Genomic DNA, 27,744 nt, shown 5'->3' with positions numbered 1-27,744 from the left:
AAATGAAAATTTTCGAACGTTAGAATGATAAATTTTTCGAACGTTGGCGTTGGAGATTGCGTAGCAGATTTTTGTCCGTTGGTAAGATATTTATATCTTTCGAACGTTTGAAATTGAATGTTAATAACGGGTTTATTTTATACCTATATATACCAGATGAATTCCTTTCACATTTTCATATCATTCGTTTGTATTCGGCAACAAAAAAATAGTATCAGGAAGAAAAAATAGTTTTCCATATTTCAAATCATTTTGAAAATTTTCATCGAATCGTTTTTAATGTCAACACCACGAATAGCAAGAGGTCCAAATTTTACGACAATCGAAGATGTCACGATGTGTAAAATTCATTTATCAATATCTCAAGATCCCGGCGTTGGAGCCGATCAATCAGAGATTGCGTTGTGGACTCGTATCAAGGATGATATTGAAGCTCATTTACCGGATAAACCAGAGCGGTCTTGGAGTTCCTGGCAAAAACGATTTCAGGGAATAAGTAAAGAAGTGGCGTTGTTTTCGGCAAAACAGGCGGAAGTGGAAGGTGAATATCATACGGGATGGGGTCCGGAAATGACCGTGAGTATTCTCTCTGTTTTGAAACAATTATTTTCTAATATTGAGATGCCCATGAACCTAATTGTTTTTAAAAACATTAACAGCTCGAAGAAGTAAACAAACGGTTTAAGGAATGCAATCATGGAAGAAAATTTAGGCACGAAGAGTGCTACCCAATTGTCATAGAAAATATAAAATATAATCGTCGATCGACTTTTGTTTTTGATACGACGCACGATTTGGATAGTAGTGTGAATACCGAGGAAGATGGCACTCAAGTCGAGTCCGGTAACGACACAGATAAAGGAGACATAGAGAATACATACCTTCGTCAGATGGGAAAAAAAGCAGCTAAACGACTGAAGAAAACCGGGCGAGAGAAATCCAACAACCAAGAGGAATTGATGGGAATAATTATTACACAGCAAGAAAATTTCAATTCTCATTACCGGGAACAATCAAGATTCAAGATGGAACAAAAAAAGGCCGAGTTTGCACAAAAACAAGCTGAGCATGCGGCTAAAATAGCCAAGGAGGTCGCAGACGATGAATTTCGCATCATGATGATGGATCTTTCCAAATTGGATCATGTACAAAAGGAGTACTTCGAACTTCGAAAGGCTTTAATAGTACGGGACAAAAGGAGCCAATTATAATCGTCAAAACGGGATAGTTCGAACCTTAAGTATTAAGTCTAACAATAAGTGATAATAGTTTTAGTAGTTTATTTACGTTTTAATATGTATTAATTTTGTCATTAGTCGTATTATTATGTAATATTTGGGATTTAATTTTATCTTCATTTAATTTAATCAACTTTAACTTATTTTGTAACATCTTACTTTAATTTACCAAGTGATGAGTATATGAAATAGAGTTAATACATTTCAATAAAATTATTCGTTAAAATAAAATCACATAATTTTTTCATATGGGAAACAACATTTAATTCCAATATTTTGTCCTCGTCTCCAACCTTTTAATTCCCATATTCTGCCCATATATGTTCGATTAAGTCATCGCGCAAGCGAATATGCCTATCTTTGCTGCGCATATGACGTCGGCGTTGCTCAGCTCTAATTTGGGAAAACTCCTCACTGTTGCCTCTTAATATATTAACCGGTGTCGGGTTGCTACGATGATCATAAACATGTGGCCATTCACCGGGTAGACGCTCATCCTCGACTATCATATTATGTAAGATAATACACGTTTTCATGATATAGGCAAGCACATCTGGATTCCACATTCTAGCAGGTTGTTTGATAATTCCAAACTGTTGTTGAAGTACACCAAATCCCCGCTCTACGTCTTTTCTTGCACCCTCTTGCATCGCTGAAAATATCTCTTTTTTCCTACCAAGCGGATGTTTAAACGCCATAATAATAGTAGCAATTTCTGTATATATTCCATCACCTAGATAATACGGCATGTCATAAGAATGACCGTTTACCACATAGTTCACCGGTGGTGCTTTTCCCGTGACCAGACTTCGAAAAACATATGAACGGTTCATCACATTAATATCGTTGTTAGAGCCTGGCATACCAAAAAATGCATGCCAAAACCATAGATCATACGACACCACCGCCTCCAACACGATACTTTCGCTCCCTTTATACGCGGTGTAAGCCCCTGATTCGGCAGACGGACATTTATCCCATTTCCAATGCATGCAATCTAGGCTACCTATCATCCCTGGAAATCCTCTATCTTTGTTTTGGTTGAGCAACAACTCAACATCACCAGCCGTAGGTTCACGCAAATATTCTTTCCCATACACATTGACAATCGACTTGCAGAACCTCCGAGTTGCTTCCAACACCGTGGTTTCGCCTATGCGTAAGTACTCGTCTATTGCATCTGCCGCACATCCATAAGCTAACATTCGCACCGCTGCAGTTACTTTTTGATGAGGGTTTAATCCTAAAACTCCACACGCATCGGGCCTTTGCACAAAATATCTGTCTTCGGCTGTAACACCTTCCACTATTCTGTTAAACAATTGTTGACGCATCCTGAATCTTCTGCGAAAAACATTAGGTGGTTGGTTTGGATACGGAGAAAAATAGTCGTTCCACAGAAGTTCAGCACCAGTCTCACGATCTCTTGGTATTTTGATACGAGTTTGAGGCCATTTAGAATTGGTAACAAGGACTCCCTTACTAACGGCCATGTTATTTTGCATAATTGCTATTGAATCATCATCCGAGGAATAAAAACTACTATTAGAAGAAGAAGAAGAAGATGAAACAGAAGAACAATAGTGAGCGGTATTCTCATATGCTTCCATATTCTATCCGAATCAGAATAAGTGTGTGATTGTAAAAAGAGGTGTGTTGGTATTTATAGAGTGAGTGACGGAGATCACATGCTTCCATTTTCCATCAGGATTAATAAATAAAATAACATAAAGTATTTGACAAATTTTGTAAACTGTTTGTCAGTGAGGTGTTTGTCGTATTGAAATGACTAGTCGGTGAAATTTGATAAAGTATTGAACTGACTACTCGCTGAAATTTGATTGCCTATTGAAATGACTACTCGCTGAAATTTGATTGCCTATTGAAATGACTACTCGCTGAAATTTGATAAAGGATTCAAATAACCACTCGCTGAAATTTGATAGAAATTTGATTGAGTATTGAAATGACTACTCACGGACTACACATAACAAAGATAAATAACATAATAAATGTCTAGTATGACTACACATAACAAAGATAAATAACATAATAAATTCAAAGCTAAACCATATAAATAGTCATCACAGGCTAAACATTTCCCGTATCCGGAGGCGCCGATCGCGGTGGGATAAAAGCCGTTCTCGGAATGGGCCTGACCGAGGACGTTGAAGATGATCCTTGACTCATAGAACTCCACACTTGTGGTGGCAATGTGGGGGAAAAGGCGCCGAATCCAATGGAAGGTTGGATGGTGTGTGGCGTTCGGAAAAGAGACAGTTGATACTCCAATTCCGTGATCTTATTATTCTGGTTTCCTATAAGTTCATCTTTCGCTAATAGACACTCCATCCTATCTTTCGTTTCTCGTAATGTAAAATCTCGAAATTGTTTAGTAAAATCAGCATATTCTTGGAATAATGCATAACTATCGCCCTGTCATGAAAAAATGAGATAGATGAGATTTTTTTTTTTTTGGAATTAACAATGTAAAGTTGAACGAACACTTACGGGCGATAATTGTTGTTGCGGTGGAATAAGAACATGTTCATCTGGTTTTCCAAGTTCGGTAGAATAGAAGTCACCGCTGTACCCAAATGTTTGGACCTCCCAATCAGGATGTGTCACATATTTTCTGAAATTAGTAACCTTTTTCCAATACTCTAAATATACTTCATACTGCACAACTTGCACCACCTCGGTTGCATCAACAAAACCGTCCGCTAGCAGGAGTTTTGCTTGGTCATCACCCAAATGCCCAATAATTACATGTAGTTTCATGGGAACAGCAAACGAGGGATGGTTTTGCCTCCAACATCTTTCTCCTAAATAAACATTATGCTGTATAACCAAAAAGGGAATATAATTGTAGTGAGTACGTTATTAATTAGATAAATAACGAAAAATAAAAAACTATGTTATTGACGATTAATATTAATGATATAATATAAAAAATCATGTCTAACTCACAACGCCATTCCAAGATTATATCCATCTCGAGTCCGACAGCTTCCTAGCAGACTTTCCCATCTCAGAACTGAGGACGTCGGTGTATGATTCCCATGGGTGCCATGTCACTTGGTCAATCGTCAGCTGATTCAGTAAAATCCTACAACGAATAATATCATTCTGACACCTCCTTCCATTCCATCTGGAAATTACAGGCCATTTCTGTTCATTACCGGTCATTGAGATGTCTGGTCGACATATGCCTAGGTATTCATACCCCCAAAACTAGTCCATAAAATTAATGAATCAAATTAATATATCCAAGGAAATAAACTTAAATGAAATATACTTTACGTTGAAAATTAAAATAAAATCGATTACCAAAATACCTCTAATATTTGGAAGGGCCCGCTTAGTGCCTTCTATTGTTTCCTACAAGCTTGTCGGAGACCTGCATACAATCTCGAAAAGGCACTACCGCCCCAGTCAAGGTCTTGTATTTTATCAATTTCTTCGAAAGCAGCTAACCATCCAGCATCAATATAGTTCTTTGCATTAGGAAAGAAAAATTGACCCAAAACATACATAAAAAAGGCAATTGCTATTCTATGGGCGAGGAGAGAATCTTCATTAGCCGCCACCAACTTATCTTCTTTGAAGTATGAGCTTAAATATGTAATTGTAATTGAGTTTGATATCCACGACGCGCCTCTTGTTCCCTGTGTGATATCCGGAAAAATCTTCTCACGGACATAGTCAAATTGGTATAGGCTCGAATCATACGGAACTACATAACCATCACCGATACTCAGTCCAGTTAACATGACCCAATCTAATGGCGTGAACCCCATCTCACCAAATGGAAAATGGAACGTGTTGGTTGTATCCCAAAACCTCTCAACAATATAATCAACAACGGCATGTTGGGTAACGTTACACTCTATGTTCAACAATTTTTCCCACCCCGCTTTTTCAATCACGATGTTTAAACTTAAATGTTGGTGCGTCTGAAAATGTAATGTCTTCAGTAGCGTGCGGCTTATCATCTTCCACTATAGGAAACCTCCCTAACCCGGGGACGTCGACCTCCTCAATTTGACCGGTAGAGATTAAGTTGTAATCAGCTTCGGTAGATTTTTGTCTCTTGTTGGTCTTTTGGCGACCACTAAACCTCGATATAAACTTGTTCATTCTACGCACAAACATGTTAAATCCAATTTCATAATTAAAAGACCAATCCACGAACCATAATAGACATAAATTTAACCGAACAAAATTTCAACATCATAAAATTCCATAAACATAAATTTAACCAAAAAAATAATTATCCAATTAACTATATTTATAACTATTTATAATTAACAAAAAATTCAATTAAAATACGAAACTAAATTAACAAAAAGATAAATTAAATTAAATCACGTAACTAAATTAACAAAAAATAATTATCCAATTAACTATATTTATAACTATTTATAATTAACAAAAAAATAAATTAAATTACGAAATTAAATTAACAAAAAAATATATTAAATTAAATCACGTAATTAAATTAACAAAAAATAATTATCCAATTATTAATATTTATAACTATTAAATAAAACAAAAAATTAAATTAAATTACGATTAACCCAATTTTAATAAGATTTGATTAACCCAATATGAATATCCAATTAGTAATAAAGTCTGATTCAATTTTCAACGTAAAAACCCTAAATAAATTCGAACAAAAAATACAATACCTGCGCATATTATTACACAAATTGAAATAAATTCGAACAAAAAATACAATACATGATATTATTATTACACAAATTGAATAAAGAAAGTAGAAAATACATACCTTATAATGGAGTTTTTAGGGTTTTTGTGGAGTTTTTAGGGTATTTGTACGGTTGGTAGATGGGAATGGAGAAGAAGAATATGAACTGAAGAGGAGCGGTGAAGCAAAGAAGAATATGAACTGTGTAAGAATATGAACTGTGGAAGAAAATGAACTGAGAAGAAGAAGGCTCGTGTAGAAGAGATGGGTTGTGGTTGGGAAGGAGAGGCGGTATTGGTGGAAGGGGCGGTTCATTAAGATTACGCCCGATTTGATCAGACGGACAGGAAGAGTACGCCATAACCCTAAACCCTAATGAAAACCTACTGGGCGGAAATTTTGGTTACGCCCGTCTCAGGCGTAATAATATTTTACGCCTGACAAATTCATCACGCGGACAGAAGATGTCCGTCCGTACAATTCATCACGCGGACACCAGATGTTCGCCCGTCTGATCTCACACGTGCTGTGTGACCGTGTTTAACTCGGGCGGAATTTAGTTTTACGTTTCTTCGAGCGGTCATTTGGAATCCGTCTGATCAACGGGCGGAATTTAAGATTCCGCCCCTTACCAAACGTAATTTATATTTACGCTCGATAACAAACGTGATTTATATTTACGCCCGTTTGAAACGTAATTTATAATTCCGCGCAGAAATGAAACGTAACTAATACTTCCGCCCGTCTTCATGCGTAAAATTGTTTTACGCGCGACCAAATTTGGTCTTCTCCCCATAACGTCACAATACAGATTAAACTCATATTTAGTCTTTTTTTTTTGGTCTTTGATCTTTGAGTTTAGTCGTACCATTGCAGTCGCTCTAAGAGCATCCACAGTGGGCGAGTATAACCAAATTTATGGGATGAGATCCTAACACAGTGGGACGGAGTAAAGATCAAATTTGGACCAAAGATCAAAACCCAGACCATATTTAGTCGCGACCAAATCCCAAATCCTAATATAGTCGGGCGTAAATTTAAAATCCGTTTGTTGTCAGGCGTAAACTTAAATTGCGTTTGTTAACGGGCGTAAACCAAATTTACGTATGTTGGTGGGGCGGAATTTAAATTTACGTTTGTTGCGGGCGTAACATAAATTTACGCCTGATGAGACGGACAGCAGAATTCCGCGCGTTGCCAGGCGGACACCAAAATTCCGCCTCTCTGGGGCGGACACCAAAATTCCGCCCCTCTCAAACGGACTTTTTTTTTACGCCCAGTAACTGTTATCAGAAAAATTATGAAACATGAAATGAAAATTTTCGAACGTTAGAATGATAAATTTTTCGAACGTTGGCGTTGGAGATTGCGTAGCAGATTTTTGACCGTTGGTAAGATATTTATATCTTTCGAACGTTTGAAATTGAATGTTAATAACGGGTTTATTTTATACCTATATATACCAGATGAATTCCTTTCACATTTTCATATCATTCGTTTGTATTCGGCAAGAAAAAAATAGTATCAGGAAGAAAAAATAGTTTTCCATATTTCAAATCATTTTGAAAATTTTCATCGAATCGTTTTTAATGTCAACACCACGAATAGCAAGAGGTCCAAATTTTACGACAATCGAAGATGTCACGATGTGTAAAATTCATTTATCAATATCTCAAAATCCCGGCGTTGGAGCCGATCAATCAGAGATTGCGTTGTGGACTCGTATCAAGGATGATATTGAAGCTCATTTACCGGATAAACCAGAGCGGTCTTGGAGTTCCTGGCAAAAACGATTTCAGGGAATAAGTAAAGAAGTGGCGTTGTTTTCGGCAAAACAGGCGGAAGTGGAAGGTGAATATCATACGGGATGGGGTCCGGAAATGACCGTGAGTATTCTCTCTGTTTTGAAACAATTATTTTCTAATATTGAGATGCCCATGAACCTAATTGTTTTTAAAAACATTAACAGCTCGAAGAAGTAAACAAACGGTTTAAGGAATGCAATCATGGAAGAAAATTTAGGCACGAAGAGTGCTACCCAATTGTCATAGAAAATATAAAATATAATCGTCGATCGACTTTTGTTTTTGATACGACGCACGATTTGGATAGTAGCGTGAATACCGAGGAAGATGGCACTCAAGTCGAGTCCGGTAACGACACAGATAAAGGAGACATAGAGAATACATACCTTCGTCAGATGGGAAAAAAAGCAGCTAAACGACTGAAGAAAACCGAGCGAGAGAAATCCAACCGCCAAGAGGAATTGATGGGAATAATTATTACACAGCAAGAAAATTTCAATTCTCAATACCGGGAACAATCAAGATTCAAGATGGAACAAAAAAAGGCCGAGTTTGCACAAAAACAAGCTGAGCATGCGGCTAAAATAGCCAAGGAGGTCGCAGACGATGAATTTCGCATCATGATGATGGATCTTTCCAAATTGGATCATGTACAAAAGGAGTACTTCGAACTTCGAAAGGCTTTAATAGTACGGGACAAAAGGAGCCAATTATAATCGACTTAAATGGGAAAGTTCGAACCTTAAGTATTAAGTCTAATAATAAGTGATAATAGTTTTAGTAGTTTATTTACGTTTTAATATGTATTAATTTTGTCATTAGTCGTATTATTATGTAATATTTGGGATTTAATTTTATCTTCATTTAATTTAATCAACTTTAACTTATTTTGTAACATCTTACTTTAATTTACCAAGTGATGAGTATATGAAATAGAGTTAATACATTTCAATAAAATTATTCGTTAAAATAAAATCACATAATTTTTTCATATGGGAAACAACATTTAATTCCAATATTTTGTCCTCGTCTCCAACCTTTTAATTCCCATATTCTACCCATATATGTTCGATTAAGTCATCGCGCAAGCGAATATGCCTATCTTTGCTGCGCATATGACGTCGGCGTTGCTCAGCTCTAATTTGGGAAAACTCCTCACTGTTGCCTCTTAATATATTAACCGGTGTCGGGTTGCTACGATGATCATAAACATGTGGCCATTCACCGGGTAGACGCTCATCCTCGACTATCATATTATGTAAGATAATACACGTTTTCATGATATAGGCAAGCACATCTGGATTCCACATTCTAGCAGGTTGTTTGATGATTCCAAACTGTTGTTGAAGTACACCAAATCCCCGCTCTACGTCTTTTCTTGCACCCTCTTGCATCGCTGAAAATATCTCTTTTTTCCTACCAAGCGGATGTTTAAACGCCATAATAATAGTAGCAATTTCTGGATATATTCCATCACCTAGATAATACGGCATGTCATAAGAATGACCGTTTACCACATAGTTCACCGGTGGTGCTTTTCCCGTGACCAGACTTCGAAAAACATATGAATGGTTTTGCCTCCAACATCTTTCTCCTAAATAAACATTATGCTGTATAACCAAAAAGGGAATATAATTGTAGTGAGTACGTTATTAATTAGATAAATAACGAAAAATAAAAAACTATGTTATTGACGATTAATATTAATGATATAATATAAAAAATCATGTCTAACTCACAACGCCATTCCAAGAAAATATCCATCTCGAGTCCGACAGCTTCCTAGCAGACTTTCCCATCTCAGAACTGAGGACGTCGGTGTATGATTCCCATGGGTGCCATGTCACTTGGTCAATCGTCAGCTGATTCAGTAAAATCCTACAACGAATAATATCATTCTGACACCTCCTTCCATTCCATCTGGAAATTACAGGCCATTTCTGTTCATTACCGGTCATTGAGATGTCTGGTCGACATATGCCTAGGTATTCATACCCCCAAAACTAGTCCATAAAATTAATGAATCAAATTAATATATCCAAGGAAATAAACTTAAATGAAAATATACTTTACGTTGAAAATTAAAATAAAATCGATTACCAAAATACCTCTAATATTTGGAAGGGCCCGCTTAGTGCCTTCTGTTGTTTCCTACAAGCTTGTCGGAGACCTGCATACAATCTCGAAAAGGAACTACCGCCCCAGTCAAGGTCTTGTATTTTATCAATTTCTTCGAAAGCAGCTAACCATCCAGCATCAATATAGTTCTTTGCATTAGGAAAGAAAAATTGACCCAAAACATACATAAAAAAGGCAATTGCTATTCTATGGGCGAGGAGAGAATCTTCATTAGCCGCCACCAACTTATCTTCTTTGAAGTATGAGCTTAAATATGTAATTGTAATTGAGTTTGATATCCACGACGCGCCTCTTGTTCCCTGTGTGATATCCGGAAAAATCTTCTCACGGACATAGTCAAATTGGTATAAGCTCGAATCATACGGAACTACATAACCATCACCGATACTCAGTCCAGTTAACATGACCCAATCTAATGGCGTGAACCCCATCTCACCAAATGGAAAATGGAACGTGTTGGTTGTATCCCAAAACCTCTCAACAATATAATCAACAACGGCATGTTGGGTAACGCTACACTCTATGTTCAACAATTTTTCCCACCCCGCTTTTTCAATCAAATATTTAACTCTAGGACAATGTATTGAAATAAATTTATAATAATGAATTACCGATGCCAGACATCCACGATGTTTAAACTTAAATGTTGGTGCGTCTGAAAATGTAATGTCTTCAGTAGCGTGCGGCTTATCATCTTCCACTATAGGAAACCTCCCTAACCCGGGGACGTCGACCTCCTCAATTTGACCGGTAGAGATTAAGTTGTAATCAGCTTCGGTAGATTTTTGTCTCTTGTTGGTCTTTTGGCGACCACTAAACCTCGATATAAACTTGTTCATTCTAAGCACAAACATGTTAAATACAATTTCATAATTAAAAGACCAATCCACGAACCATAATAGACATAAATTTAACAGAACAAAATTTCAACATCATAAAATTCCATAAACATAAATTTAACCAAAAAAATAATTATCCAATTAACTATATTTATAACTATTTATAATTAACAAAAAATTCAATTAAAATACGAAACTAAATTAACAAAAAGATAAATTAAATTAAATCACGTAACTAAATTAACAAAAAATAATTATCCAATTAACTATATTTATAACTATTTATAATTAACAAAAAAATAAATTAAATTACGAAATTAAATTAACAAAAAAATATATTAAATTAAATCATGTAACTAAATTAACAAAAAATAATTATCCAATTATTAATATTTATAACTATTAAATAAAACAAAAAATTAAATTAAATTACGAAACAGTAACAAAAGTAATAACATTAACATTAACATACTATTGGATTAAGATGTGATTAACCCAATTTTAATAAGATTTGATTAACCCAATATGAATATCCAATTAGTAATAAAGTCTGATTCAATTTTCAACGTAAAAACCCTAAATAAATTCGAACAAAAAATACAATACATGATATTATTATTACACAAATTGAAATAAATTCGAACAAAAAATACAATACATGATATTATTATTACACAAATTGAATAAAGAAAGTAGAAAATACATACCTTATAATGGAGTTTTTAGGGTTTTTGTGGAGTTTTTAGGGTATTTGTACGGTTGGTAGATGGGAATGGAGAAGAAGAATATGAACTGAAGAGGGGCGGTGAAGCGAAGAAGAATATGAACTGTGTAAGAATATGAACTGTGGAAGAATATGAACTGAGAAGAAGAAGGCTCGTGTAGAAGAGATGGGTTGTGGTTGGGAAGGAGAGGCGGTATTGGTGGAAGGGGCGGTTCATTAAGATTACGCCCGATTTGATCAGACGGACAGGAAGAGTACGCCATAACCCTGAACCCTAATGAAAACCTACTGGGCGGAAATTTTGGTTACGCCCGTCTCAGGCGTAATAATATTTTACGCCTGACAAATTCATCACGCGGACAGCAGATGTCCGTCCGTACAATTCATCACGCGGACACCAGATGTTCGCCCGTCTGATCTCACACGTGCTGTGTGACCGTGTTTAACTCGGGCGGAATTTAGTTTTACGTTTCTTCGAGCGGTCATTTGGAATCCGTCTGATCAACGGGCGGAATTTAAGATTCCGCCCCTTACCAAACGTAATTTATATTTACGCTCGATAACAAACGTGATTTATATTTACGCCCGTTTGAAACGTAATTTATAATTCCGCGCAGAAATGAAACGTAACTAATACTTCCGCCCGTCTTCATGCGTAAAATTGTTTTACGCGCGACCAAATTTGGTCTTCTCCCCATAACGTCACAATACAGATTAAACTCATATTTAGTCTTTTTTTTTTGGTCTTTGATCTTTGAGTTTAGTCGTACCATTGCAGTCGCTCTAAGAGCATCCACAGTGGGCGAGTATAACCAAATTTATGGGATGAGATCCTAACACAGTGGGACGGAGTAAAGATCAAATTTGGACCAAAGATCAAAACCCAGACCATATTTAGTCGCGACCAAATCCCAAATCCTAATATAGTCGGGCGTAAATTTAAAATCCGTTTGTTGTCAGGCGTAAACTTAAATTGCGTTTGTTAACGGGCGTAAACCAAATTTACGTATGTTGGTGGGGCGGAATTTAAATTTACGTTTGTTGCGGGCGTAACATAAATTTACGCCTGATGAGACGGACAGCAGAATTCCGCGCGTTGCCAGGCGGACACCAAAATTCCGCCTCTCTGGGGCGGACACCAAAATTCCGCCCCTCTCAAACGGACTTTTTTTTTACGCCCAGTAACTGTTATCAGAAAAATTATGAAACATGAAATGAAAATTTTCGAACGTTAGAATGATAAATTTTTCGAACGTTGGCGTTGGAGATTGCGTAGCAGATTTTTGACCGTTGGTAAGATATTTATATCTTTCGAACGTTTGAAATTGAATGTTAATAACGGGTTTATTTTATACCTATATATACCAGATGAATTCCTTTCACATTTTCATATCATTCGTTTGTATTCGGCAACAAAAAAATAGTATCAGGAAGAAAAAATAGTTTCCCATATTTCAAATCATTTTGAAAATTTTCATCGAATCGTTTTTAATGTCAACACCACGAATAGCAAGAGGTCCAAATTTTACGACAATCGAAGATGTCACGATGTGTAAAATTCATTTATCAATATCTCAAGATCCCGGCGTTGGAGCCGATCAATCAGAGATTGCGTTGTGGACTCGTATCAAGGATGATATTGAAGCTCATTTACCGGATAAACCAGAGCGGTCTTGGAGTTCCTGGCAAAAACGATTTCAGGGAATAAGTAAAGAAGTGGCGTTGTTTTCGGCAAAACAGGCGGAAGTGGAAGGTGAATATCATACGGGATGGGGTCCGGAAATGACCGTGAGTATTCTCTCTGTTTTGAAACAATTATTTTCTAATATTGAGATGCCCATGAACCTAATTGTTTTTAAAAACATTAACAGCTCGAAGAAGTAAACAAACGGTTTAAGGAATGCAATCATGGAAGAAAATTTAGGCACGAAGAGTGCTACCCAATTGTCATAGAAAATATAAAATATAATCGTCGATCGACTTTTGTTTTTGATACGACGCACGATTTGGATAGTAGCGTGAATACCGAGGAAGATGGCACTCAAGTCGAGTCCGGTAACGACACAGATAAAGGAGACATAGAGAATACATACCTTCGTCAGATGGGAAAAAAAGCAGCTAAACGACTGAAGAAAACCGGGCGAGAGACATCCACGATGTTTAAACTTAAATGTTGGTGCGTCTGAAAATGTAATGTCTTCAGTAGCGTGCGGCTTATCATCTTCCACTATAGGAAACCTCCCTAACCCGGGGACGTCGACCTCCTCAATTTGACCGGTAGAGATTAAGTTGTAATCAGCTTCGGTAGATTTTTGTCTCTTGTTGGTCTTTTGGCGACCACTAAACCTCGATATAAACTTGTTCATTCTACGCACAAACATGTTAAATACAATTTCATAATTAAAAGACCAATCCACGAACCATAATAGACATAAATTTAACCGAACAAAATTTCAACATCATAAAATTCCATAAACATAAATTTAACCAAAAAAATAATTATCCAATTAACTATATTTATAACTATTTATAATTAACAAAAAATTCAATTAAAATACGAAACTAAATTAACAAAAAGATAAATTAAATTAAATCACGTAACTAAATTAACAAAAAATAAGTATCCAATTAACTATATTTATAACTATTTATAATTAACAAAAAAATAAATTAAATTACGAAATTAAATTAACAAAAAAATATATTAAATTAAATCACGTAACTAAATTAACAAAAAATAATTATCCAATTATTAATATTTATAACTATTAAATAAAACAAAAAATTAAATTAAATTACGAAACAGTAACAAAAGTAATAAGATTAACATTAACATACTATTGGATTAAGATGTGATTAACCCAATTTTAATAAGATTTGATTAACCCAATATGAATATCCAATTAGTAATAAAGTCTGATTCAATTTTCAACGTAAAAACCCTAAATAAATTCGAACAAAAAATACAATACATGATATTATTATTACACAAATTGAAATAAATTCGAACAAAAAATACAATACATGATATTATTATTACACAAATTGAATAAAGAAAGTAGAAAATACATACCTTATAATGGAGTTTTTAGGGTTTTTGTGGAGTTTTTAGGGTATTTGTACGGTTGGTAGATGGGAATGGAGAAGAAGAATATGAACTGAAGAGGAGCGGTGAAGCAAAGAAGAATATGAACTGTGTAAGAATATGAACTGTGGAAGAATATGAACTGAGAAGAAGAAGGATCGTGTAGAAGAGATGGGTTGTGGTTGGGAAGGAGAGGCGGTATTGGTGGAAGGGGCGGTTCATTAAGATTACGCCCGATTTGATCAGACGGACAGGAAGAGTACGCCATAACCCTAAACCCTAATGAAAACCTACTGGGCGGAAATTTTGGTTACGCCCGTCTCAGGCGTAATAATATTTTACGCCTGACAAATTCATCACGCGGACAGAAGATGTCCGTCCGTACAATTCATCACGCGGACACCAGATGTTCGCCCGTCTGATCTCACACGTGCTGTGTGACCGTGTTTAACTCGGGCGGAATTTAGTTTTACGTTTCTTCGAGCGGTCATTTGGAATCCGTCTGATCAACGGGCGGAATTTAAGATTCCGCCCCTTACCAAACGTAATTTATATTTACGCTCGATAACAAACGTGATTTATATTTACGCCCGTTTGAAACGTAATTTATAATTCCGCGCAGAAATGAAACGTAACTAATACTTTCGCCCGTCTTCATGCGTAAAATTGTTTTACGCGCGACCAAATTTGGTCTTCTCCCCATAACGTCACAATACAGATTAAACTCATATTTAGTCTTTTTTTTTTGGTCTTTGATCTTTGAGTTTAGTCGTACCATTGCAGTCGCTCTAAGAAACTCCCAAAATAGACGTATCAAAGATCCCGGCATTTAATGAAACGGACAGAAAGGTACAGCCCCATATGGAAAATGGGAGACGAAATGACACCTCTCCAAACCGTGACGTTTCTCTATTTCTTTGTCCAAAATAACTCCACAGACTAATTCTAGAGAGAGACGGAATATCTAAAGACTAGTTGAAGCCCTTAAACCACTTCTTCTCTATCTCTAAACCACTCTGACTCTTCAAATCTAGAAAGATAAAGAGAGGTTTTTGAAAAAAGCTCTAGAGTAACACCTAACCATATTCCTTAAAACTCATTCAATCTCCTCTCTAAAATGAAAGATGATAAACCTCCACAACATCACCAAAGAAAAATTATTACAAGGTTCAGTCAACCATTAATCTATCTTCTTGTCATCTCTCTATCTTACACACTTGGTTACTTATCATCATCATCGTCATCATCGACAACTCATAATATCACCACCACCGCCGCCACCACTTCTATACAACAACCACCTTCTTCTTCCTCAAGCAAAACCACCACCAATACTGCCAAGTCAACGTCCTCCTCTATACCCACCGATTCATTAGACCATTTTCGATTTTTAACTCGATGTGGGAAGCCAGTTTCAGGGGAACTGATTCGACAAACGCTTCTATACAAAGTTTACAATGGAACATCGCCGTACAATGAATTCCCTCCACCCCATATTAATTCCCTGATAAAAGAGAAAAGAATCAAAGGAGCTGTTTTTGAAAACTTGATTCGAAAAGTTAAGCCAACGACTATTATCGAAGTGGGTACGTTTTTAGGTGCTTCGGCGATTCATATGGTTGAGTTGACTCGTTCAATAGGTCTTAAAACTCAGATTCTTTGTGTTGATGATTTTCGTGGATGGGCTGGTTTTCGTGATGAACGATTCAAGGATATTCAAATGGTTAACGGTGATCTCATGCTTATGTATCAGTTCATGCAGAATGTTGTTTACTCGAATGTGACTGAGTTGATTTTGCCGATTCCTTTTTCAACTCAATCGACACTTGACAAATTTTGCGAGTGGGGTATTTTAGGTGACCTGGTTGAGGTTGATGCAGGTCACGATTTTCACTCGGCTTGGTCTGATATAAATCGGGCTTACAAAATCTTGCGACCAGGTGGTGTCATGTTCGGGCACGATTATTTAACAGCAGCGGATGAACGTGGGGTTCGGCGAGCTGTCAACCTGTTTGCTCGAGTGAATGGCTTTCGAGTTTTAGTCGATGGACAGCACTGGGTCATTGACTCATCCTAGATCAATTGGATCACTGTCTCTAAGATTTAACTTTGGAACAGTATTTGAGCCCACAAAATGGCATGTAAATAAAATACAGTAACTTGAGATTTCTTTGTTTGTTTTCGAGGGTTGTTGATTAGTTCTTGTTGATATATCATCTTAGTGTGTAGATTTTTGTTACCTACTAGTATAATGCAAGATAACCCCATTTGCACCTGGTAACTGCACCTTTCCTCCGTTTGGTCTTTCTTATTCTTGTATACCCGGAGTTTTCTGGAGTATTTAAAAACCTGCACAGTTTGGTCTGGTTTTCTTGTCAGAATAATCGAATAAGTACAACTTTCACTAAGAAATAAAAGACATGAACATTATAAAGAAGAATAGAAAGAATATCTAATGCTTTGAGCTATCAATAACTATCACTCCAATAATCCGTTTGAAACAAGATATGCAGGCTCCACTGGACTGGCTAGTTCCTTTAATCTTTTCAATAAATACACTTTCCGATCTTCACAAGATTCATTAAAATGCTCAAAAAACAAATGAAACTCAGGGCGAGAGTCGAGATCACCGCGGTTTGGAGGATCCGGCGTGGGAGATAACTTTTTCCAAATGGAATTTATTGAAGAAAGAGGAATTGCACGCCCTTCTTCTTCATACTTAATAAGCTCGTGCGCACACGGTAGTCCATGAGTATGACGAAGCACACAACCACATGAATCAACATCTAGAGTCTTATATCCAGCACGCTTCTTTTCCTTTAAAATGTGGTCAATTGCAGCAATTGATATAGCCCCAATGACCTCTCTCAAGATACCAACTCTGTGTCGTTCTTGTAATTCCTTAATGCTTACCTCGAAGGACGCCTTGATATCTGTAAACTGAAGGTTTATCAATGGATGCATAGCCTTCCACATCCCTTGGATGTCGTAGTTGGCAGCATTCAATTGCTTCTTCAGCCTCGAATGTGCACCTTCAGCTCTCTTTGTACTTGTATTGCCTAAGTGTACATATAGGTCAGTCCAGGCAGCAACAAAACGATCCTTAAACGGGTTCAACCAGATATCCTTTACATAGCTTAATAAGGTCTCTGCATCACAGTAGTCGGATTCCAACTCTCTCAAACAACTGTCATACTCACTCTCACTGGGGGACACCACCAACTCTTCCCATCTTTCCATAAATTTTGTGAATGTCTCTGTATCAGCAATTTCCTTCTTTGCCACACCCCTTATGTCTTTCGAGATATGCCATCGGCAAAAGAGAAGCTTAGTAGTGGGGAAGACCTTCTCCAAACCACTAATTAAAGGCAACTCTGGATTAGTCACTATCACTGATGGCAGAACATTTCGGTCAAGCAATGCACGGAACTTTTCTAAAGCCCAGACATAGTCATCCTCTTTTTCTTCTTCCATTAATGTGAAACACACTGAATAAGTCTGATCTGTAGAGGTGACTCCTACAATCTCAAATAACGACCTTTTAAACCTGTTTGTCTTGTATGTGGAGTCCACCAAAAAAACATGAGGAAAGCACTTCGCTAGTTGAACCGACTCTGGGTGAGCCCAAAATAAGTCCTTCACCGCATCAGCATCCTCAGTATATCTACGCCATTCTAAGTACGCATTATCTTGAAGGTCATTGATCAACTGAAGCATATGAGATTTCTCTCTAGTTTCAATCTTTCTTAAAGTGGCTCGAGCATTATAAACATGGCGGATAGTTGATGCATTTGTAGGATTTCTGGACTTGATTACTGTGAGTGCTTGCTTCAGCTTTAGACCAGATGCAGACATCTCTTCAACAATCTTACGCTCCTCGACCGTCAGTCTACCCATACCTGATTTACCCTCGACATGACCAACTAATGGATGGTTGTGCCGTCCACAAACAACGTTAACCTTCCATTTATCTGGAGTACCTAGTTGATAAAGTCCCCTCATTAAAAATGGACACCCACACAACTTTGTAGTGCTTTTCCTCTTTCCACCTTTTCTCTCAGCTCCTGGTTTACGAGGCCTGTACTTACCAGCCCGTTCACAGCCAAGAAGAAGCCTGGGTGTCCTCCCTGTGACAAAATCCGACTTTTTAGTCACAATAACAGTCCCCACTTCTCTTCCAGTTTCTTTTGCCCAATCAATTAACTCCTTCCGAGTTTCAAATACCTGCAAATTAATACAAACAATCAGAAACAGAACTTATTGGGGGTTCAGTTATAAAGAAATTAGTATATATACCCTATCAGTGATGAATTTTGAGGATAGATCAATTTGACCATCTGCAATGGGATCATGTTCTAACTGATTATCAATGTCCTGTTCTTCATAATTTTGCTCTGCTTCTGATTGATTATCAATAGCGTCATCTTCAGTGACGCCCACATAACCTTCTAACTGATTAGTGGTTACTTGGTCTTCGTCAACATGCTCGATTTCGAATTTGCGAGCAGCATCTTGATCTTCACCAATAAGCTTGAGTACAGCATCGTTATCAACAGCTTGATCTACGGAAATAGGCTCGACTTCAGACGGATCATAAATGGCTTGATCTTCTATAATCGGCACATATTCTGACTGATCTTCGAGATTGGGCTCACTGTCCAATTGACCTTCTATAACAGGCTTGATATCATCTTCCCCGGATGGAATTTCTAAATGATTATCAGTGGCTTGATTCTCTATGATGGGTTCAATCTCTAATTGATTATCGATGGCTTGGATCATTGATGACTACGTAAAAGAAAGTAAAAGTTACAAACAACTCTCCGAACTATTTGAAACAACAATGGGTTAAAAAACATAAAAATTCAACAAAAAGCATTCCAACATATTAGACCTATAAATAAAGGATCTGTTTTTCTTCAATTTCTATCTCTACCAATATTGCAAACATAGGGTGCACCAAAAAGGTCTCAGCTGGCATTTTCAACGTTTAGCCAAAAGATACGAGTTGCTGATAACTAAAGCCAAAAAGTAAGGTTAATTTTTTCCATATAGTTGATAGGATATTTATAAAAAGCAATGTGCCCATGTTCTAGCCTTCTAAATCTTAATAGCGTAAAACTAAAAGTATAAAATTAGCACAATTATTTCAAGACTTTCTTAACAAGAAAACTAGCAGATTCCTCCACTTCCCTTATTATTTATATATACGTTGTATCGTTTGTGCTCTTCACACTTTATGAAACAATTGATCCATTTTCAGACAGCAAAAGATAGTTAAGTGGCTAAAGCCTTACGATTTTACCCTGTTTGCTTACAAACGAGGAGTTGTGGTTTAAGCCCGTTAAATAGAGGGAAAACTGAGTCTTCGTTCAACTATATTCCAACAGATATCCAAAAACTTAACAGCCTTAACAAGAATGATCCTATTTGCTATTTACAAGAAAAAAAAACTTGGTGGCGCCACTAGAGGTACCGAAGAATCGGAGGTACATCCCATATGTTATTTGGGTAACTGGGTTATGCGGATCACAAAAAATCAAAGAACCTCTGTCTGTAAGGAGTCAAACTGAGTAACTATAGTTCATACATAGAAAAGACTCTCTAATAATATGGATTGTGAAGGACATTTTTAAGTTAATATCCTCAGTACGTAATGCATATAACTGGGATGGGAGAATATTACAGCAACATCAGAAACTTGTAACTGACTTTTGTTTCTGTTTCTAATGAAGTTGCCCTATGGTTGTCACAGAAAAGACGTGCTTTCATAATCCAGGGAGGCAGTGTCTAAATAAGGAGGGAGCTATTATTGTTGCTCTTAATTAAAGCCAGGACAAAGTGAAGGTGCTTGGGTTTGACCTAGTTAGCTAGTTACTTGCGAGCCATGATGCTCACTGGAATACAGATGCAGGTATATGTTGAAATCTACAAGTTGACCAACATCAGTGACTTCTGGTTTCAAACATTTCATTAAGAATTATCCAGCCTAATTTTCCAATAAGATTAAATTTGGCATATATCACTTGAAATATGCTAAAAAAGTGAAGGCTCGACTCCCAAAGTCTCAGCATATGTTCGGAAACAAGTCTGTCATAGAATATATACCCGAAGACGTACTTATTACAATGAAATTCAGCCCTAGTTCCTACTCATCAAAAACATGGATAACAAAAACAAGTACTTCAATGCAATGATTTCGCATTATCAATAAGCTCAATTTTCTTCTATTACTCTGGCAGTTTCAATATTTCAGTAAAAATATGCATTACTGTTAGCTAAAGGTAGGATATTTACTGCAAAATTTCTAACAATCCCAACAAATTCATTCAAAATGTGATAGTTTTAATCAAAAAGAACAAGTAAACCCTAGAATCATAACATTAAAGAACAGAGAAATAGATACCTCGTTGTAATCGTCCTTATCAATTCTGGGTTTCTTTGGAGGATTCTCCTTCCTCTCTGGAGAGCCCAACATCAGAAAAAGATTGGATTTTTTTACTCCGAATTCGAGTTAATAGTTAATCTAGATCTAGAGTAATAATTAAAAAAAAAACTAAGGGTTTTTTATTATCGAAACATCTAATTAGGAAAAAGAATAATGTAAAGAGAGATTACAATTGATAATTGTACGAGAAGAGAAGATCCTTCAGGAGAACCTAAACTTCATGTCTTCATCAATGGGAGTTTGTTAGGGTTCGCTGAATGAGAGAAAGAGGGGCGTAAAAATACTTATGTTATGGCCAGAACGAAATTCTCTACCTATTTGTCTGACTTTCAATTGTGTTTTTATGTTAACCTACTTTTTAAAGTGGGTGTATAACACCTCAGTTATTTGCAAGTTGCAAATTTACAGGGGTAGTCAAACGAGATTTCAAGTGACTTTCGGGGAGTTTCCAAATCTATTGTTATGAGATTTTCGGAGAGTCTCCCAATATCTCTTGTTAGTGGTTAGAGACTTTTTTTAAGTCATTTCAATTCCCCAAAACTCTATGTTATTGGATTAGGATTTCATAAAAGTCACTCCAACACTCCTGTTATTCGAAAGATAATTAAAAATCATGGATCTGTTCTTTTCAGAGATTTTGAGAGACTTCTTTTGGAAAATAGGCATGATAGAAATTTCTCCCCAAAAGATGATATATTTGGAGACTTGAAAATTTGAGAAATGTTCTATTCAAAAGAACAAAAATTGGAGGGAATTTTAGAAAACATCAAAGTCGAGATAACCTGTTAACAAAATGATGGATGGTTGCATTTTTTTTTATGGCTTGTCTTAAATATAGCCCACACTTTTATTAACCACAGCCCATTTGACTTTGGTCAATTTGTTTTTACTAAAATTTGAAGTTTGATATTTTTTATTATTATTCATAACCCATAAACTAGGCTAGCAAATCAGTGAATAAGTGAGTGAGTGAGTTGAAAATTCAGTGACTCAGTGAATCAATAAAAAACGGTTTAGGTCTTTTTTTTTCTTTTTCCCTTTCTTTTAACGTGAATTATTTTTTTCCCTTGCTATAAATGATCTTCGCGCATATTCAATGCGTTCATCAACTCTTTAAAGACAACGAGAAGAGGGAAAGTAGTGTGGTGTGGTTTTAACATTTTAACCATCGTTGTCAGCATTAACACTAGCTTTGTAATTATTACCATTGACACTAGCGTTGTAACCTCTTTAGGTGACACGTAAAATCCACTATGATAAAGTTAATAGATTTATAAACTGCAAATCATTACGAGCTGGCACCAGATTTGATCAAAGATTTTTGTTAAAGGGAGAGCAAAAAGAGATCTGAGGAGAACAAAAATCGTAGTCGACTCACTAGTCACGGCCGGTTATATATATATCATCGACTCGGACCGAAATACCCTTTCTAACCACATGAATTGTTCACATGCCTACCGATTCATCATCAAAATGAAACCTAATCTTCTGCGTCTTGTTCTTCTTCCCAACCCTAGCTAACCACAGTTACGACAACTTAAACTTCCATTAATGGAGGGGAATTTGGGTCTTGGCAATGTGTTAACAAGTAAGACAAAACTGTTGACAAGCATATAGATATTAAATCCACAAAAGCATCCAAAAACAAATGAATAACCCGTGTTAACAGATAGAGAATTCAAATATCACCAGATGATACATGTACAAATGGGTTGGTAGGAACGTGCTTGTGAGCTCCGGCTGAATTCCACTACCAAACGAAAAAAAGATAAATGCTCATCATACCATGGACAGTAATTTTCTTAACAATGGCAAATACTAGAAAATTGATTATGATTGTTTGTGCACCAGCAATCCTTAAATCGACAACTATCACGACTAATATTTTTACGTAGATTAATTTGCAGGATATTCTATTTTGAACTGGTTTTCAGTAATGGTGTTATTTACAGGTTAGGATTTTTGAGAAGACGATGAGAGGTGATGCTCGATGTGTGTGAGAAATTTGTGTGATCGCAGGGTAATTAAGCCCGGCTCGCACAATTGTATTGAATCTTTCCTAGTTAATGAGTTGACTACAGTTTTTGCTCTCCTCGTATCTCTTTTTGCTCTCCCTTTAATAAAAATCTTGATCAAAATATAGATATAAAGTGAATCATTCTGGGATAACAAAATGAACAATATAGATATAAAGTGAATCATTCAGGGATAACAGAGCCAAAGTGAACATTAGAGTCGGTGGCCAAAGTGAACATTAGAATCGGTGGTTCTTTGAGAGGACAAAGTGAATCATTCATTTTGAGATGGCAGAGCCTCCATGTAAAGTTTTTTCCCCTGATAATGTTATTTCACAATGGGTCTGGTGCTTGTGGATTTAATTTTTCACGGACACCAGAACTTCAGTGAAAAACAAATTCTCATGATAATATTAGTTCAAAATGGGTCTGGTGGTTATGGATTTAATGTTTTCACGACTATCAAAGTCTCTGTGAAAAAAATTTCCCTGACGATATTATTTCACGATGGATCAAGTGGTTGTGAATTCAATGATTTCACGCCTACCAGATCCTCCGTGAAAAAAAAATTCACCTAATAATGTTATTTCACAATGAGTTTGGTGGTTGTGAATCCAATGTTTTCACGGCTATCAGAGCGTTCGTGAAAAAATGAATTTCCTTGACAACTACCGGAGCAAAACGTACAAGACATAGAATGTCAACATAACATTGAAGATTAACATTATAAGTGAAAAATATGCTTAAAATTAAATATACTTTCAAGATAAATGCATACTAGTTTGAATTTAAAACCTAAGGAAAAATAAATAAAAATCACTAAACTAGTTACTTCTTGTGTTTTTTTTTTGTTTTTGTCTTTATTCTTCAACAAATTAATGCCAGAGATATCATCTTCTGAAGCAGAAAAAATATGTGAGTTTTGAGGGTTATCATAATTATTGAGAATCGAGATTAAACGAGCTTTTTTTGAAGGGTTTATCGACTCATCTTCAGCTCCAGAGCACTCTACAAAATTCAAAATAATTCCCATGTTTCGTTTCTGCATAAATATAAAGCCAAAATAAGTAGGGGAACTTACCTAATAATCAAGGAAATAAATACAAAATATAAGTAAAACATATCGGGAATACAACTTACTATAAGTGTAGCTTGGGTTTGTTCTCCTTCGACAAAAGCTTTGGCAGGAATCCAAGTGAGACACTTTTAAAAACCAATCAATGTATCCATCCTCGCAATCCCATGGGTTTATAACCCAGGATTTTAAAATATGATTGCGGGTATCAAACTTTTCTCCCATATACCCCAATTATGCTCATTCAAGTATGGACAATAAGACCGGATACTTCTAGGTTTATGCCACTCAAGGAAAACACCTTCAAGAATATCTTGGATAGCACCAAATTGACTCAACACTCTATTTGGATTATGCCACTCAACAATCCCGAAACATCGAATCGCTACTATGTAGTGACCAACTTGATAAACCGACCCATCTCGGATTGAGTTATAGAGATCCCATATTATTTTATCTTCCTTAAGGTTATCAAGTGCTTCACGCAAATCAGCCAATTCAATTTCAAAGTTTCTTTCCTGTTGAGTTGTTAGTTGTGCTACATACAAAAATGCTCGAGGTTGACATTCTTCATATCCATTGTTTTTAGTATGCCTCTGAAGAGTCGGGAAGTGATCATTCAACTATACTTAGTGTAATTAGAGTACATTAAATAGTTTTAACAGTCAAAAAATATTGCATAAAAATAAATAAAATAACAAATAGTTACCTGAAGAATACAACCATCCATGGAAAAAATCCCACTTTTAGAACCTTACCCCAACTGATGGTACAAGCAAGCCAAGAAAGCTGGGCTTAAGAGTAAGTATTAAATTTGTCTAAATCTTCTAAACACTGTAAGACAATTTATCAACTCGAAAATTTGGAAGGAATCCTAACACTAATACTTCCACTTGATTTATCTGATTTAGACACATGGAATGTAAAATCCTAACACTAATACTTAAACATAAAAAACTCTAATAAAACCTTTAAATTATAAACTTATTGTATACCTTTAACTAATCAACATAAAAATTCTTACCTAAACAACAAAACCCCATAAACAGAAATTCTTCTAATTTGGGTTTCAATTTAATTAATTTTAAATATTTAATATAACTAACCTTGAAATATCTTATGAAGTTGTTTTGATTCTTTCTCCTTTAGTTGTCCCATGATCATTTGGTTGATTGATTTTTCAACAAATTTTTAAAATAAATTTTTAGGATTTATGTTTAGAGGTCGTGGTTTAGAAGAAGAAGTTGTGAATACCGTAGTTAGAATTTAATTTTAATAACTGAATCAACCTAGTTGGATCAGTTATATAATGAACGAACTCAACTCGCCTCTAACTAGAAACCTATTTATGCTAACTCGGTTTGGGTTATGATATGGGCTATGGTTAATAAATTGAAAAATATTGTGGGCTATGATTAAAAGGGGCTATGGTTAATAAAAATATGGGCTATATTTAAGTGAAGCCTTTTTTATTTCGTGTAATCTTTTGATGCTACGACCACGACTTTGAACCACAAAATCATATGATTATCCAATGAAAAAGTAAAGAAAGAAAACTATATATGATTAAAAAAATGAATATGTATTATCGCATACAAATGCGATGGATGCACTTATCCAACGAACAAGTGTCACGCTGCATGAATTGGATCCACTTATCCAATTTTTTAAATTTCTGAGTGGGGGTATGAACAGTTTTCTCTTCTGGCTGATGGGAATTTAGGGAGAAAGTGCATTGAATGAGAGGAAAGTGTTAGATTTACTGTATGTAAACCTGTAACTGTCCCTGTAAGCGTATGAGTTACTTGCTTTCTTGTTCTTGTCTGCTTCTTACTAGAATATCCAAAGGTTTATTCCTTTAGGGTTTGTCCTTATTTTTCTTTTGTTGTGACTGCTATATGAGTCACATGATGTACTACCGCTTTGGTCATCTCTTATCTAATACTTAAAACAACTTATCTACATCAATAACTTCGTTCAACATTGATTACTTAAAACAACTCAATCATTTTCAACATCGATATCTCTGCTTAGATCATTAATATCTCTGTTTATACATGGTATCAGAAGGAAATCATTAATTGTTTTACTGGGATCTGTGTTTGAAATCATTGAACCATCACTTTCATTACCTCTTTTTCAACAAAGATAACTCTTTTATTTATGGCTCCATCATCTGTTAATGATATTCTTGAAGATGCTCTTGGTACACCACCCCCACCACCAGATTTCGAGTTTAACTTCCAACCTGTGCCGTTCAACACCATTGTGAGTCTTGTTTCTGAAAAACTCACTGAATCTAACTACATGCTCTGGAAAAACCAGATGAAATCTATTCTCATCAGTACAGATCTGTTTGGTTTCATCGATGGAAGTATCCCACCACCGCCGCCGTATATCCTTGTTGGTAACACTGAAACTCTAAATCCCTCTTATCTGAAGTGGAGGAAATGGGATCGTCTCGTCCTGAGTTGCTTGAATGCTAACTTTTCACCCTCTATTTCTTCTGCTACTGTTGGACTCTCTACTTCCAAACAGGTATGTCTTTCTCTTGCAAAAGAGTTCTCAGATCAGTTTGTAGCTAGGAAATCTATGCTCCGAAATCAACTGTTTAACATTATGAGAGATTCCGATTCGATGTCTGCATACTTACTCAAGATTAAGGAAATAGTTGATGCTTTAGCTGCGATTAATGAACATATATTTGACTCTGATCTTGTTCTGTATACTTTAAATGGTGTTGGAAGAGATTATGATAGCTTTGTTATCTCAACCCAAAATAGAGATGTCTCTATTACTTTTGTTGCCTTGAGATCTCTACTTCTTCAACATGAACAGTGGTTAGCTGCTCAATAGTCTGACATCTCTAAGAGTCTTGACTCAGCCATCAACTCTTCCTTTTTCACTCACAAAACCTTTCACCCATCTTCTTCTAAAGATACCCCTCAAAAACCCCATAAACCCTTCACTGATAACTCTTATAAATCCAACAAGGATAACTCTCAACCATTCAAAATTACTGATTTCAGCACCATACAATGTCAAATCTGCAAGAAACTTGGTCATACTGCAAACAAATGTTTTTACAGATATACTACCCCTAAATCTACCAACAGTAACCCCTCTCAAGGAAGTACTTCTTCTCCTCAGGGCAATATGTGTATACAGGTTCATACTACTTCTATCTCAGAGGATACTTCTTACCCTGCTGTTGTGGATTGGTTACCAGATTCAGGTGCCACTACACATATGACAAATGATATGTCTGTGCTTCAAAACCCATCCCCTTACACTGGATCTGAATCTATTGTTATTGGTAGTGGAGATCATTTATCTATTACAATGATAGGCTCATCTGTGCTGCAAACAGATACAACTTCTTTCCACCTGCCAAATGTGCTTTATTTCCCTACCTTGCACAGAAATTTAATCTCAGTTGGGAAGTTTACACATGAGCACTCTTTCTCCTTTGATTCTTACCATGGGGATATAGAATTCATGACTTAGCTACCCAACAACTGTTGGCTGAAGGGAAGATGGACAAGAGTTTGTATCCTATCATCACCAACTCCACCACAGATACTCAAGCTCATGTCACTTTAAAGGATTCTCCAACTATTTGGCACAAAAAATTTGGTCACCCTTCCAACACCATTCTTCAAAAT

At 36.1% G+C, this 27,744-nt stretch overlaps 2 protein-coding genes across 2 annotated transcripts; one reads left to right on the top strand and one right to left on the bottom strand.

The window, feature by feature from the left end:
* Positions 1–15,481: 15,481 nt before the first annotated feature.
* On the top strand, positions 15,482–16,814 carry LOC113303758. Its single transcript, XM_026552835.1, has one exon. It carries the CDS (start codon positions 15,659–15,661, stop codon positions 16,616–16,618), a length of 960 nt encoding a protein of 319 aa, XP_026408620.1. The 5' UTR covers positions 15,482–15,658; the 3' UTR covers positions 16,619–16,814.
* Positions 16,815–16,946: 132 nt separating this feature from the next.
* LOC113303757 (PKS-NRPS hybrid synthetase CHGG_01239-like) lies at positions 16,947–21,261 on the bottom strand. The gene is made up of 3 exons (XM_026552834.1): positions 20,948–21,261; positions 18,838–19,329; positions 16,947–18,765 (listed from the first exon to the last, which is right to left on the bottom strand). The coding sequence occupies exons 1-3, from the start codon at positions 21,017–21,019 to the stop codon at positions 17,020–17,022; spliced, it is 2,310 nt and encodes a 769-aa protein (XP_026408619.1). The 5' UTR covers positions 21,020–21,261; the 3' UTR covers positions 16,947–17,019.
* Between the last annotated feature and the right edge of the window lie 6,483 nt (positions 21,262–27,744).

The sequence above is a fragment of the Papaver somniferum genome, chromosome 8 (genome assembly GCF_003573695.1).
Source record: "Papaver somniferum cultivar HN1 chromosome 8, ASM357369v1, whole genome shotgun sequence".
Lineage (NCBI taxonomy): Eukaryota > Viridiplantae > Streptophyta > Magnoliopsida > Ranunculales > Papaveraceae > Papaver > Papaver somniferum.
Note: the sequence above shows the minus strand (reverse complement) of the source record. Positions and strands in the feature narration are given on the sequence as shown.

Coding starts and splice junctions, on each gene's coding strand:
- LOC113303757 (XM_026552834.1), bottom strand. CDS start 21,019: ATGTTGGGCTCTCCAGAGAGGAAGGAGAATCCTCCAAAGAAACCCAGA. Junction 19,330..20,947: donor ATAAGGACGATTACAACGAG/GTATCTATTTCT, acceptor TCTTTTACGTAG/TCATCAATGATCCAAGCCAT. Junction 18,766..18,837: donor CAAAATTCATCACTGATAGG/GTATATATACTA, acceptor ATTAATTTGCAG/GTATTTGAAACTCGGAAGGA.
- LOC113303758 (XM_026552835.1), top strand. CDS start 15,659: ATGAAAGATGATAAACCTCCACAACATCACCAAAGAAAAATTATTACA.